Source organism: Nannobrachium achirus (genome assembly GCF_963921795.1).
Source record: "Nannobrachium achirus genome assembly, chromosome: 2".
NCBI classification, from domain to species: Eukaryota; Metazoa; Chordata; class Actinopteri; order Myctophiformes; family Myctophidae; genus Nannobrachium; species Nannobrachium achirus.
The window spans coordinates 67526415-67543034 of record NC_137811.1 but is presented as its reverse complement, the minus strand read 5'-3'; the positions used below and the strand labels follow the sequence as shown (position 1 = coordinate 67543034).

Genomic DNA, 16620 nt, shown 5'->3' with positions numbered 1-16620 from the left:
ATATATATATATATATATATATATATATATATTTTAGCCTGTATTCGAGTACATTGAACTGTTACTTTTCAGTAATCAAAAACAACAGATCCTCAAGCTCGAAAGTATCACTTTGCGTGTCAAGCTTGTAGATCTGCTACGTTTGATACTTCTGTGCGACACTGCAGTATGATCAAGTAGGGTTCTAACAAAATATTATAATATATACTCACCTCACCTTAGGGAAGTTGGGTAAAACAAGATTGGGGGCCGAAGGCGGTGTTATACTCTCTGGGAGTAGGTGTGTGTTTTCAATAATATTATCTTATTGGGGTGGTAAAGTCCAATGCTCGCGAGGCGTTGTGTGCTACAAGCACACAACACGAGGCGTTGTGTGCTTGTAGATCTGCTGTTTTCACTACTTTTGTGCGACGGCCTTGTATGATTTGCGAAAGAACGTACACATTTGGAGATACGAGATTTCCACCCGACAACGATATACAACGACAATGATATACTAGTGTTGTTGCTGCTCTTATACCACCATTATTACTGGGGTTGGTGGGGGCCTGACAGTAGCCCCCCGCGGGCCGGAAATGGCCCGCGGGCCGCCTATTGGGGAACCCTGCTGTATAGTGTGACGTCATGCTGTGCCGTCACGCTAGCGTCATCCCAATTGGCTGTCGTTTTCTTTTCTACAAGGGTGTTTGTTAATTTACGAAAAAGGTAAATACAAAATATGGAGATAAGAGGTTTGTGTGAGTGTCTTTGGCAGAGGGTCCCTCTGGTGCCATCGTGGTCCAACACCTCTCATCGCTGCACTGCTGTGCCAGTGAGTAGAGGCCTGTAGGTATGGTAATGGCAAGGAATGGCATGCAGAGACTTAATAACAAACTCCCAGTGACCAGAGGCCCTGCTTAGGCCTAATAGGCTCTCTATGCACTGCAGCCATTCCTTCACTCCTTCCCTCCTTCACAGACTTACCAATGACAATAATGAAGGCTCTGTTCCACATTCTGGTCAAACAGAGTCAGGGTGCTGAGTGGGTCTCAAATTGGGGTCCAGGGAGCTCTCATGGTTCCTTGAAGGGGTTTCAAATGGCCCCTTATGGGTGTGTTTCTCCAAGGGCGCTTTTCGACCGGGAAATAACCGGTTCAGGTTATTTCTCCCGCCTATGGGATGAACCAGAGGTGAGCTTTGCCACCGAGAACCGAGTTGGTTCCGAACTGTAAAAGTACTATATTGTATATCCTCTGGTTCAATCTGGTTCAACCTGGTGGAAACGCAAGCCCGTTCGCAAGAACGAACCAAGGTTCCAAGAAAGTTGAACGGTACTGGTTCTTGAACCAAGGTTCTTTTGGGGGCCTTTTCCACCAAAAGAACCTTGGTTCAAGAACCAGTGCCGGTGTTCTTGCGAACGGGCCGCAAACCGGCTTGCATTTCCTCCAGATTGAACCAGAGGAACCAATGATGTTGTGGTTCCCGTTCCGAACCAACTTTTACAGTTCGGAACCAACTCGGTTCTCATGGAAAAGCTCACCTCTGGTTCATCCCATAGGCGGGAGAAAGAACCCAAACCGGTTCTTTGTCGGTCGAAAAGCGCCCTGAGAGTGTACAAATGGAACCAAATGGACCCGTAAGGTCCACCTGTACACTCTGGGGCCTTTTCCACCGGCAAAGAACCGGTTGGTTCCGAACAGGAACCGAAAAATCCTTGGTTTTTCCAGTGAACCGTGATGACCTGGACAACGGCTCTGGTTCAATCTGGTAGAAACGCACACCGGTTTGCGCCCGGTTCGCAAGAACGAACCAAGGTTCCAAGAAAGTTGAACGGCACAGGTTCTTAAATTGAATGCCCTTTTCAAGATGGCCGCCAAGTACCAGGATGCCACGTTCCTAAATTTCTAGTGCACGGATCAATTTTTTGTGCACGGATCGTGCACGCCCATGCACCATATATGCACCATATGTGTAGTACTTTTTAACAGCTTTCAAACAAAAAAATCCGCTTGGAAATCCGTTCAGGCATTCATGAGATAGAAGCCTTCAAAGTCAGACAAAACAAACACTGCCACCTTCCTAAATTTCTAGTGCACGGATCAATTTTTAGTGCACGGATCGTGCACGCCCATGCCTAGATCATGCACCATATGTGTAGTACTTTTTAACAGCTTTCAAACAAAAAAATCCGCTTGGAAATCCGTTCAGGCATTCATGAGATACAAGCCTTCAAAGTCAGACAAAACAGCCATTTTTGACATTTTGAAAGATGTGTTTGTTATGGGGCTAAATATGCAATTTCGCAATTGCGATCATGCCTAATACATTTGAGGCATTTTTAGAATTTTTTTTATAAAAAAATTTTTTGAAAAAAAAAAAAATTTTTTTTTTTTTTTTTTCAAAATGGCTTCCAACTCGGGAAACTCGGGCTGTGGCAGCCTGGGAGTACTGTAATAACTCGTGAAACTCGTGCCTTGGCAGTCAATGAGTTAAACCAAGGTTCTTTTGGTGGAATGACCTCTTGAGATTAAAACATCTGAGAACCACTGAGAACCTCAGTGCTTATGGGGCCTTTTCCAACGGCAAAGAACCGGTTCCAGAACCAGTGCCGGTTCAACTTTCTTGGAACCTTGGTTCGTTCTTGCGAACCGGCTTGCGTTTCCACCAGATTGAACCAAGATTGAACCAGAGGAACCAATGATTTTGTGGTTCCCGTTCGGAACCAACTTTTACGGTTTGGAACCAACTCCGGTTCTCGGTGGAAAAGCTCACCCATAGGCGGGAGAAAGAACCAGAACCGGTTCTTTGCCGGTGGAAAAGAGCCTTAATTAGCATCATTGGTAACACATTTAACCTCAAAATGCAGGTTCATATCTGCTCCACCTCTGAGTGTTGTTATGCAGTTTAATCTGATTCCAGATCGACACTTTTATTTCTGCCACCATACATTCATTAATCACTTTAATTTACAAGCTCGATTTACAAGCTACGAGCTCATAAATCTGTTACTCTAATCTGTTAACATTGTTATTTTTTCAATCTGCGTAACTTTTCTTCTTTGTCTGCAGTGTATACCTGCTGCATTTCCTCCGTTGTCTCGTTTTTGGGAAAGAAACAAACAAAAGACAGCAGTCTGTGAATATGTCTGTTATTGTTTTCTTTTTTTATAAACTTCGTGCAATACAGTGTTTGAGTTTATCACACATTTAGATAAACCATAATCATTTTTGTCTAGATATATCGATTCTCAACTACATACTAGTCATCATATTGCCCACATAAATGCTATCTGTGCGCTGTTGTTTTGTCACATTATTGTCGATGTTCTTTTTTCATTTTCTTTTTTTTTACCTCAAAATGAAAATCAAAGAAATGAAAAAAAAGAGAGAAAAAGAAAAATATCTGGAAGCGTCTAGTTTTGATCTTTTTTCTTTTTTCTTTTTTTAGTTCGTCCATGTCTCTTTTTTTTTGTTGTCCAGTGTAGTACGTATAGCAGGGAACACACATAGACGACCGCCGGTCCGCGGTGGCTTCGGGGGAACAAAGTTTTAGAAGAAGGGGAAACAGAGATGGGTCTTTTTTTATAGGGCAGAGTGTTAAACACATGTTATTACATTCTCAACAGAAACAACACATAAGGGTCAAAGTTCAACAGGGGGGGGGGGGGGGGGGACACCGGGCAGGGGGGAGCACAGTGAAAGAATCATCCGGGAAGGCTTTGAGGTCAAGGGGGGCTCATGTTCGCTGTGGCGATTGGTCGTTAAGAAGACAAAAATGGGGAGGGGGGGACACTAGCGACCATGACCAAATATGGGCAAGGGAGGTGGGGCAGGGGGGCCAAGAAGGGGGGAGGAGGAGCAGGGTTTTTATTGGACGAGGAGACCCTTCCTCCCTCCCTCCCTCCACCAATGAGAGTCCAGAACTGAGGCCAGGGGCGGGGAGGGAGGGGAGACCCTCGTCCTTTACCCCAAAATACCCCCTCAACCCACCCCACCCCGAGTGCTCCCAAAGAAAGTATCTATACGCTTTTTGCAAATGTATGTATGCCTAAATTACAATGTACATATTAATCATTTCAAAAGATTTCTCTGTATTGTTTTTTTTTTCTCCTTCATCTTCCTCTGTCTCACCACCCCCCCACCACCCCCAAACCCCACACCTATAAGTACAATATAGTTTTTTTTAAATATTTAATTGGAAAATGTTGCATGATGGCTGCTCATGTGAAATCACTTTGGGACCCTTCGTGTATATATATATAATATATATATATACCGTATATATAAAAAGTAGTTTTTTTTTTTATTACGTTTTCTGCTCAGTCAAGCGACCTTTTTTTTTTACCTGATTCTGTACAAATATATTCTCTAGGTCTCTATTTATGCTTTTGCGTGTCGCCTCCGTGACAGAGGGAAAGTTGTCACTTCATAATAATGCCCAGGAACAAACGCCTCGTTAACAACGACTAACGGCTACTTAGTACTACTGGTAACACGGAGTAGAACGGAAAAGAAGACTGAAAAAGGTCGATTCATGCTAGGTTGGCGCGTCTGCGTCGCGCAGAGCCGACCACAGGCGGTTCGGCCAAGCTGCGGCGCGACGCGCGGTGAACTCGGTAAAAACCGCGTGTGTCCGGCCAGCACGTGACAAAATAGAGCTCAACCAAAATATGAATCGGACATTAATTGAGGCCCCGTAGAAAACTCATGAGACTACAATAATAAGGACATGGAGTGGGTCGGCCACTCGCCTTTAAGTGTTGCATCATCTCGTTCAGTAACAGTATTGGAAGACAATGTACAAATATTCACATGTTTGACTCCAAATGGTTCTAAAATGAAATTAAAAGGCTGTTCTAATGTCATTATTAGTAAGAAATAATAATAATAATAATACTCTCTCTCTCATTCTCTCACACATTGTGCACACTCATGCTTTTAGACACTTTGACACAGTTTACATAGCCTAAGTGGCTCTGCATGGAAGAAATTTCACAGTTAAAAGTCGTCGAGATCCAAAAAAAAAAACAAGAAAAAAAAAACAAAAAAACGAACAAACGAAAAATTATCATGAAAAGTAAAGTTCTCATTCCGGACTACAGCGTTGTGTGAAACGAAGCTAGTTTGCAATAACGCTTAAGAATAATCACAACAACAATCTCAAAATGACAGGTTTTCATCTGGCGTTTGGAAATCAGCGTTAAATATTGCACACACACACGCACGCACGCACGCACGCACGCACGCACGCACGCACGCACGCACGCACAAAATAATAATAATACGTGGAACATTTCTCTTCTCTTCTTCCCTTTCATAATAGCCCCAGGTTAATTGCGTTGTTTTTGGTCGTTAATAAAATAAATCATTTTCTAGCGCATTTTTTCTTTTAAAATATCAAAATAGTTTTATTGTGAGAGTTCGTTGTTGTAGTTGTTGTTGTTGTTGTTGTTGTTGTTATTATCACTCTGTTATTAGACCTACTCTTCGTCTTGTATTTGTTTCATTTTTTTCCTTCTTCTCCGCTTTAGTTTCTCGGTGAGATCGAGCAGTCTATTTATAACAGTGAAACAGGAAGCGTTTTTTTTCGCCCAGCTCTGCGTCTCGCCTGACCCCCTTTCGGACGCCATGAGAGCGCTAGCCAAGACCTCCCGTGCTCCCTTCTCTCCTCCTCTCTCTCTCTCTCTCTCTCTCTCTCTCTCTCTCTCTCTCTCTCTCTCTCTCTCTCTCTCTCTCTCTCTCTCTCTCTCTCTCTCTCTCTCTCTCGCTTTGCCTCTTCTCTCTCCATCTATTAGTCGGGGACCCACCGGCCAAAAAGCTCAAGGAATAGTGTTTACTTTTTTATTTCCGTTTTATCTATTAGTTTGGTCATTAAGGTCCACAGAATGAGAGGTCTGCTCTGCCGGAAACATATCGCGGAAAAAAGTTATGGCCATTTGTATATTCACTGTCCCATTGGACTCCACTATAGAGGAAAAGAAAAATATTTTAAAAATTGACCCATAAAACTGTGAAAGTGATGACTCATCCAAAAAAAGCGATGACTCATGACTTCACAGTTTTTTGGGGCCATTCTTAGCCCAAGGAATGTTTTTCATGCAAAACAAATGTTTGCAATGGATTAAGAATCATGAAAAACCCCTAGTTTGACCCCACATTCTGTGGACCTTAATAACCAAACTAATAGATAAAACAGAAATAAAAAGTACGGCAAGACATCACAGGTCAACTCCCATTTTGGGTGTCTGGTTCCCCGCCTATATGGGCTCTTTTCCACTAGCAAAACCAAGAACCTTTCCGGAAAACCTGAAACGTTCCAGAACCTGTATTTTCCCCACTATTTTAGAATACATTATTTAGAAGTCTAAAGTTCTGAGTCCTGTTTATTTTTTTCCCTCTCTCTCTCCACAGAATTCAGAGTTTAGTAGGCCTACTATATCCTGAGCATGAGGAGCCCCGATTATAGGCTTCAGAGAAACCTTGTCTGTGCAAATTTGTCTTCCCTGTGTATTTTTCAAAAGTCAAAAGGCCTGATCGAAAAACACTGAGTTAAAAACATCATAAACTCAGCCCCTCCCCTGCCCCTCCCCTTTTACCATACACCCATCACTGTGGGTGTGGCTAACTTCAGCTGGGTCACCACCCACCTGACAACCAGGCATACTTAATGAACTGGTGGGTGTGGCCACATAAAAACATAATTTTAACACTTTCTGTACACTTTTTGGGGAAAAATTCTTCCTCCTAGTGTAATCATACAACCTGATCATCGTGTTTTAGGGAAAAAACTATATAATGGCACCCTATCTTTAAAGGTTTGAGAACCACTGTTCTAGTGGAAAAGAGCCATTTCTCTTTCTCTCTCACACTCTCTCTTTCTCTCTCTCCCCTCCTCTCCCCCCTGTCTCTTCTCTACACAGGCGTGGTCTTCCTATTGAGGGTGTTGGAGTTGCTCTCCCGGTCCCCCTTCAACCTGTCCAGGGTGCCCATGCCGCCGCCGCGCCCGTCCCGGTCCACGGTGGACGAGCTGAAGGGCGGCGTGCCCAACCCCACCGAGTTGGGCATGTTGGCCGAGTTGGAGTTGCCCGTGTTGCCCGGGTTGTGCGACTTGACCGAGGGCAGCGTGCCGCTCAGGATCATCCCCCCGCCCCCTCCGCCTCCTACCCCTCCTCCTCCGTCCTTGGGGAAGCAGTTGTGCAGCTGGTAGAGGGTGGCGCGGTCCACCGTGCCGTACATGGGCGGCAGGCCGGGCAGCTTGGGGTCGCGGGACAGCGTGTAGAGGGAGATGTCGCCGGGGGTGCGGGAGTGCGGGTTGGGCAGCGTCGACACGGACACGGGGCCCTGCGAGAGGAGCGCCGCCGGCGGCAGGCCGAAGTTCTTGCCGCCGCCGGGGCCGCCCATGCCGCCGCCGCCCACGGGTGAGGGGTCGCGCGAGCGCGACGGGTCGGTGGAGCGGGAGGAGGAGCGCGAGCGGCGGCGGAAGCGGTAGCTGGGCAGGCGCAGCATGGCGTGCGTGGTGCTCTTGAAGATGTCGGTGCGCGAGCGGCAGCGCAGCTCCTTGTTCTTCTCGATGTAGATGTTGACGGCGAGCACGCCCACCATCTCGGCCATGATGAAGGAGAGGCCGCCGAAGTAGAAGGACCAGCCGTACGAGTACTGCCACTTCTTGTCCTCGTCCTTCTTGGGCGAGATGTCGCCCAGCGCCGCCGAGATGTAGACGATCACGCCGATGATGTTGCTGAGACCTGCGAACGCAGAGGAAAGGTAGTTGTTTAAGCAGTGGTTCTCAAATTTCACGGTTTCCCCTTAACGGGTCCATTTGGTTCCAACGCTGTCAGAGTTAGAGACTTGTAAGGGTCAATTTAGACCCCCATAAAGGAACCTAGAGAATCCCTGAAATCCACTTTGAGAATCGGTGGTTTATAGGGTGACCTACAACACTGATCAACCTGTGGGGGGGTCCCTTTTCTCTACCCCTGAGCCACTGCTGTCCACTATTTCTGCATTGCAGTAGTGATACTTTTACTTAAAGGTCTGCTGTCAGCCCCAAAATTATAATAGTATGATACAGTCGTTCATGTGGTCTCTCTCCTGGATCTCTCTGTGGATCCTCAAACAGTCTGAAACTGTCTCAGTGTAATCTGCCCAACAACAGCTGACCAGTACAGTAAGTGGCTTATAATTGCGCAACCCCACAATGACATCATAAAAATATTAACTTGTTTTTTAAGATGATTCTTAAAGTGACAGTAACCCTTTGGGTGACAGGCCCCCTTTAAGTAAAAAATGTGAGTACTTTTTCCACGTGACACACGCCATGGGTGAATTTAATTAAACCATGACATAAAAGGCCCTATCATGACATGAACATCATATAATTGTACCGTAACCCCACTACCAAAACTACAACATAGGGACAGGTTTTTACTATCTATACTAAGCTTTATAGCTACCCTTGGCAACGCGTATATCATTGTTGTCGGGCAGAAATGTCCATATATTTTTCCGTAAATTAGCGCCCTACTTGATCACACTACAGTGTCACACTAAAGCAGTGGTTCTCATCCTATGCGTCGGGACCCCCAGGGAGGGTTCCCAGATGATTAACTTTTTCTCACTAACAATAAACAAACCAACATAAAGTTCAAGTGTATAGAGGGTATCTACACATTCTAAAGTGACAATTTAAGGACTTTTTAATTAATACCTCTAAAATGACAAATTAAACATTGGCCAAATTGTCAAATATTTGAGGTAGAAATCGAGAATAGCCGATCTACATGCTCACAACGCCTCGCATTGCGAGGCGTTGTGAGCAAGTAGATCTGCTATTTTGGGGTGGGGGGGTCACAGCCTGAAAATGTTGAGAACCACTGCACTAAAGCATCAAAAGTAGCCTAATCTGCAAGCTCGAAACGTGACGCGAAGCCACATGTTTTGAGCTTGGACATCTGAAAAATGAAATCCTGAAAAGTAAAGTTTTGGACATTTCCACCCGACCCAACTGTACATACCCTTTGTTTCACCCTTTTGTTTTTTTCCTTAAATTCTTTGATTATGTTGTTGACCTTTCTTTGACAATGGCAATGAATTGACAAGATGACACATACACCATTTCCCTCCCGACAGTATTCACTGTATTCTGGAGCTATAATGAGTTTGTTTACTTTGGCAATGTGTGTACACGTGGGAGTAAAACCAGAGGCATAATACTAGATAGTAGCAGGATTATGTTATGAGCTAACGTTCCCCCCAGAATAGGGATGCTAGAGTTCAAGTGGTTACATGTAAACTAAGATGGAGTGGCTCCAGACACAGACAGTGATAAACAGAAGACGTATGGGTAGAAAACTTGTATCTCCATATTCCATAAATGAAACGCACTACTTTGTTGCGCAGAAGCAGCGGAAATAGAAGTCCTGCAAGCTTGTAGATCTGATATTTTCTTTGGAACACAGTCTATTTGTTTTGGTTTTGGACAGTGGCGGAAAAAGTACTAATGTTTTACTTTACTAAGTAAAAGTATCAATACTCGAATTACAAGTAAAAGTCCGGAATTCAAAATTTACTTGAGTAAAAGTTCAAAGGTATTGACATGTACTTACTGTAAAGTACCAAAAGTAAAAGTACAAAATGTTTGAAGATCTACAAGCTCACAACGCGCCGCAATGCTTGTAGATCGTCTATTTTCAAATATAATAGGGCTAAAGTGGATTAATTTATGTTTTAGAATGTAATCATTTATGTCTGCAAAGTAACTAGTAACTAAGGTTTTCAAATAAACGTAGTGGAGTAAAAGTACAATATTTGGATCCGAGATGTAGTGGAGTAGAAGTAAAAGTATTGGAACTTGGAAATACTAAAGTACAAATACCTCAAAATTGTCACGCAGAAACTTTGTCACGCAGAAACAGCAGAAATAGAAGTCCTATACAAGCTTGTAGTTCTGCTATTTTCTTTGGAACGCAGGCTTTTTGTTTTGGTTTTGGACATACAAGGTTTCCACCTGACGGCGATGACACGACGGTTTTACGGAGCACTAAACCAGAGGTTAGAGGAGGCCAACGGAGAGACAGTGAGCAGGTACACTGACACATACACACTGTAAGTTTACACACGTAAACACACTGACACCTAACGCTGTCCAGACCACACGCACTACACACACACACACACACACACACACACACACACAAACACACACACACACACACACACACACACACACACACACACACACACACACACACACACACACACACACACACACACACACACACACACACACACACGCACGCACAGTTTGTATTGTACAGTATGTGAGCAGAGTCCATGACCTTACCTGCGGCCACAAAGAGGATGCCCGCTCCCAGTATGATGTTCCTCTTGCTCTTGTAGAAGCGGCTGGCGGCGATGCACAGGCCTCCCATCAGCAGCAGGATGGCACTCAGGATGGGGAAGATGTTGGAAGCCCTGACCACCCCTGAGACCCACAGGAGAAAACATAACAGGGATCACTAACCCACTAGCCCTGACCACCCCTGTGACACACAGGAGAAAACATAACAGTGATCACTAACCCACTAGCCCTGACCACCCCTGAGACCCACAGGAGAAAACATAACAGTGATCACTAACCCACTAGCCCTGACCACCCCTGTGACCCACAGGAGAAAACATAACAGTGATCACTAACCCACTAGCCCTGACCACCCCTGAGACCCACAGGAGAAAACATAACAGTGATCACTAACCCACTAGCCCTGACCACCCCTGAGACCCACAGGAGAAAACATAACAGTGATCACTAACCCACTAGCCCTGACCACCCCTGAGACCCACAGGAGAAAACATAACAGTGATCACTAACCCACTAGCCCTGACCACCCCTGAGACCCACAGGAGAAAACATAACAGTGATCACTAACCCACTAGCCCTGACCACCCCTGAGACCCACAGGAGAAAACATAACAGTGATCACTAACCCACTAGCCCTGACCACCCCTGAGACCCACAGGAGAAAACATAACAGTGATCACTAACCCACTAGCCCTGACCACCCCTGAGACCCACAGGAGAAAACATAACAGTGATCACTAACCCACTAGCCCTGACCACCCCTGTGACACACAGGAGAAAACATTACAGTGATCACTAACCCACTAGCCCTTACCACCCCTGTGACACACAGGAGAAAACATTACAGTGATCACTAACCCACTAGCCCTGACCACCCCTGTGGCACAGGAGAAAACATTACAGTGATCACTAACCCACTAGCCCTGACCACCCCTGTGACACACAGGAGAAAACATTACAGTGATCACTAACCCACTAGCCCTGACCACCCCTGTGACACAGAGGAGAAAACATTACAGTGATCACTAACCCACTATCCCTGACCACCCCTGTGATACACAGAAGAAAACATAACAGTGATCACTAACCCACTAACTCTGACCACCCCTGTGACACACAAGAGAAAACATAGCAGTGGTCACTAATCCACTAGCCATGACCACCCCTGTGACACAGAGGAGAAAACAGTACAGTGATCACTAACCCACTAACCCTGACCACCCCTGTGACACACAGGAGAAAGCATAACAATGATCATCAACCCACTAACCCTGACCACCCCTGTGACACACAGGAGAGAGACACTGTTAAAACATAACAGTGATCACTAACCCACTAACTCTGATCACCCCTGTGACACACAGGAGAGAGATGCTGTTAAAACATAACAATGATCACTAACCCACTAACACTGACCACCTCTGTGACACACCAGAGAGAGACACTGTTAAAACATAACAATGATCACTAACCCACTAACCCTGACCTCCCGTTACAAACAGGAGAGGAACTGTTAAGACATTACAATGATCACTAACCCACTAACCCATTAACCCTGACCATCCCTGTGACACACAGGAAAGAGACACTGTTAAAACAAAACAAAATACAATACAATACAATACAATACAATCATCAATAATTTACCAGACTTCATCACACCTGTTATGAGCTTGTCTATTTTCGCTATTTGTGCGACAATCCTGTATGATGAAGAAGGGCAGTAATTTACGGAAAAGAAAACATAATACATACATTTTTCATAAAATGATAAAAACACCAGGCTCAAGTGGAGTTAGATTTTTCATTGGTATTTTAATTTTTTTTAACCAACACAAACAAAAAAAATCTAAAACATGAAAAATTGAGCTAGATGGTTTCGGTTTAATTTATTAAGGTAAGGTCGCTTCTTGCCCTTAGGGCGTCTTACTAGTTATTGTTATTAATATTATTATCATTATTGTATGTTTCTGAAGTGGGAAACCCCAACCCAGAACGGTATTGTCTTAAGACAATACCGTTCAGAAACACTGCAGTGTTCTGACCTGAGCAACATTCATTTCCCTGGCGGACAATGAAGGACATGCAATCTAATCTAATTCACCCTGCTCTGCCTTTATGGAGGAGGACAGCAGGGCTGGAGCTGAGCGGGAGACGGGATTGGAGGAGACAGACACGGTGTCAAGCAGGGGGGAAGACTGCTGGGAATTCCTTTTTTTCCTTCTCCATTATTTATTTATTTACCTAGCCAGTGGTGGGAAAAAAGTACTCACATATTTATCTAAATTAGACAAATAAATATCGCAATGCAGAAATTCTGTTACGAGTAAAAGTCCCGCTCAACAAAATACACAAAGGTAGAAAGGTATCGGCATCAAAATAAACTGAAAAGTACCAAAACTGAAAGTGTGCTTCCATTATGCAGAGTGTTTGTATTTTCCAGGTGAAAGAAAAGATGATCATCTGCCGTGACGGGAAACTTGTGTAAAAGCATATGGACAAGTTCATGGAGCCGTAAAAAATAAGGTAAGATCCCCCCCCCCCCCCAAAAAAAAAAACAAAACAAAAAACAACAACAGTAAATGTGTTGAAAATTCATTCATGGGTTAATGTCACTAAAATTAATCCAACGTATAAAAGGGAAAGAAAATGTGTAGGCCTAAACCATAAAAGAAAAGAAAACTCATTTACAAAGCACTGAGGATAGTGCTGTCTATCAGCCTATGACATGGTCAGTATCATAGTATCATGGTCAGTATCATAGTATCATGGTCAGTATCATAGTATCATGGTCAGTATCATAGTATCATCATGGTCAGTATCATAGTATCATGGTCAGTATCATAGTATCATGGTCAGTATCATAGTATCATCATGGTCAGTATCATAGTATCAAGGTCAGTATCATAGTATCATGGTCAGTATCATAGTATCAAGGTCAGTATCATAGTATCATGGTCAGTATCATAGTATCAAGGTCAGTATCATAGTATCAAGGTCAGTATCATAGTATCATGGTCAGTATCATAGTATCATGGTCAGTATCATAGTATCATGGTCAGTAGCATAGTATCATGGTCAGTATCATAGTATCATATTATCATGGTCAGTATCATAGTATCATGGTCAGTATCATATTATCATGGTCAGTATCAGAGTATCAAGGTCAGTATCATAGTATCATGGTCAGTATCATAGTATCATGGTCAGTATCATGGTCAGTATCATAGTATCATGGTCAGTATCATGGTCAGTATCATAGTATCATGGTCAGTATCATGATCAGTATCATAGTATCATGGTCAGTATCATAGTATCAAGGTCAGTATCATAGTATCATGGTCAGTATCATAGTATCATGGTCAGTATCATAATATCATGGTCAGTATCAGAGTATCAAGGTCAGTATCATAGTATCATGGTCAGTATCATAGTATCATAGTATCATGGTCAGTATCATAGTATCATGGTCAGTATCATGGTCAGTATCATAGTATCAAGGTCAGTATCATAGTATCAAGGTCAGTATCATAGTATCAAGGTCAGTATCATAGTATCATGGTCAGTATCATAGTCAGTATCATAGTATCATGGTCAGTATCATAGTATCATGGTCAGTATCATAGTATCATAGTATCATGGTCAGTATCATAGTATCATGGTCAGTATCATAGTATCATGGTCAGTATCATAGTATCATGGTCAGTGTCAGTATCATAGTATCATGGTCAGTATCATAGTATCATGGTCAGTATCATAGTATCATGGTCAGTATCATAGTATCAAGGTCAGTATCATAGTATCATGGTCAGTATCATAGTATCATGGTCAGTATCATAATATCATGGTCAGTATCAGAGTATCAAGGTCAGTATCATAGTATCATGGTCAGTATCATAGTATCATAATATCATGGTCAGTATCATAGTATCATGGTCAGTATCACGGTCAGTATCATAGTATCATGGTCAGTATCATGGTCAGTATCATAGTATCAAGGTCAGTATCATAGTATCATGGTCAGTATCATAGTATCATAGTATCATGGTCAGTATCATAGTATCATGGTCAGTATCATAGTATCATGGTCAGTATCATAGTATCATGGTCAGTATCATAGTATCATAGTATCATGGTCAGTATCATAGTATCATGGTCAGTATCATAGTATCATGGTCAGTATCATAGTATCATGGTCAGTATAGTGTCCAGTATCAAGGTCAGTATGAAGCTATCTATGAAATCTATGAAAAGAAAAGTAATGTGCAATACAATTTTTATAGTGGGGGTCCCTGCTTCATCTGTCTCTCAGCTAAGGGTCCTAGGTCTGAAAAACGTTAAAGACCCCTGCTCTAGCAATGATTACTATGGGAATATAGAGCTATTCACCATGCATTTTAACAAAATCATACCACGCAGCACCTTTAACAAGCTTTCTGACAGCTTTCTGTATTTAATTACTCTATATGATTATGGTGGAAGTACAATTCATTACTAATGCCTGGTTCAGAGTTTTTCATGAACACATTTGTTTTTATACTTTATTGTGTCAAAACATGCACATCATAACATTCTTCAAAACCTTTTCATTTTTTTTGTTTTTAAGGACATTTTGACACATTTTTATGTATTTTTTTTCTTTTTTCCCCACCACCACATAGAGCAAAGAAAAAATCCACACAAAAACTGTAAACAGAAACATTACAAAAAAGAAACTGAAAAAAAAAAAAAAAAAAAGAGGAGACTTTGTTATGTAATTGTTGTCATTTCATTAAAACAGAGAAAAAGCTGCTATTGTTTAAATTAATATTTATATCTAGAATACTTTAGGTTTGAATACAAAAGGGGAAAAAAACAAGAACCAAAGGAAAAAAAAACAACCTTGAAAATTAAAAAGACATGTTTCCCCTATTTAAGACATAAGGGGCCCACCTTTTTTTCGAAAGCATTTTCTTTGCCATTAATTTTATAGGTCACCTTTTCCATAAGGTACATGTCCTCTGTTTTTTCCCACCATTTCTCTACCTTGGGAGGTTCCACACTTTTCCAACTCCTTGATATTTGCTTGAGCGCTGTAATTCTCAAAATCCAAAAGAGATCTTTTCATGTACACATTGAGCCAAATGTCTAGCGGCCTTGATTGATAGAGCAATAAATAAAGTATACTGTCTCTGTCGGGTGGAAACCTCATATATGACCAAAACCGGGATTCAAATTTGAAAACGAAGTGTCAAATCTCCAAGCTCAAAACACGGTGTTGATTTACATGAAAACACAAACAGTTGGAATATGGAGATAAGAGGTTTCTGCCCGACAGCGACAATATCAACCTGGCTCTCTGACGAGAAAGTGTAATATTAAAATGTACACACATGACACATCGCTCTGTGATAAAAGTAATTACTATACCATGTCAGGCACATGACTGATTGGTTTCTCATGATAGCTTCAGGAGGTTTGCCAACCTCACGCACGCACGCACGCACGCACGCACGCACGCACGCACGCACGCACGCACGCACGCACGCACGCACGCACGCACGCACACTATTTCAAAAGGTTTTTTGAAAAACCTATATGCTCAAACCGTTTCATGTGAAGGACCCCCAAAATCATGGGGGGAGCCATAGGCAAAGCAACCAATGCAGTCGCATTAGGGCCCGGGGGGGAGGGGGCCCGCAACTGCTCTGAGAAAAAAAAGAAGAAAAAAAAACTTTTATTTTGAAATGCCTACCGGATTGAGAAAACACTCTATTGCCCCTCTTGACGAGTGCTACGATTGCCCAATCAGATCAGTTGCTTGAGCTGTTTTTCCTGTTTACTTTAGCAGTAGGCATGAGAATCTTCTCTCTGCCGTCTGTTTAGCGTTTAGGGCTGTTATCGGTAGTTTTTTACAGCATGGCTCTGAAACTAATATCTGATTTCTTTGGTGGCCCACCACCCAATTAAAAAAGAAAAAGAGTTGTAGGCCCCTCCACCATGGGCCCTAGTAACTCAGTCCCACTTTTCTCCCTCTTGTGACGCTTTCTACAAGCATGCACGCACGGCATGCGCACACATAGACACTTCCACACTTTAACACTCTCATCGTCCTCTTCATCTAGGACAGCTCGGCCACGGGAGGGAAATGCCACTTAAATGCCACCCAAATGCCTGGGCAACATGGCACGCATTGCACACAGTATGCACGGCCACACATGTACCACATACCAACGGAGCGGGGACATATCACCGCAGGGCCCCTGGACACACACACACACACACACACACACACACACACAC

At 43.1% G+C, this 16620-nt stretch overlaps 2 protein-coding genes across 2 annotated transcripts in view; one reads left to right on the top strand and one right to left on the bottom strand.

Moving 5' to 3' along the window:
• ccdc106a (coiled-coil domain containing 106a) overlaps positions 1-16620 on the top strand; it is a 366031-nt gene that overhangs the window by 100516 nt on the left and 248895 nt on the right. The window lies entirely within an intron of this gene.
• cacng8b (calcium channel, voltage-dependent, gamma subunit 8b) overlaps positions 6891-16620 on the bottom strand; it is a gene marked incomplete at both ends in the record, with an annotated part of 55273 nt that continues 45543 nt past the window's right edge. Inside the window, 2 exons of the mRNA XM_080745936.1 lie at positions 6891-7723; positions 10321-10461. Coding sequence (XP_080602062.1) covers positions 6891-7723; positions 10321-10461 — 974 coding nt within the window. The remainder of the gene's footprint in view (positions 7724-10320; positions 10462-16620) is intronic.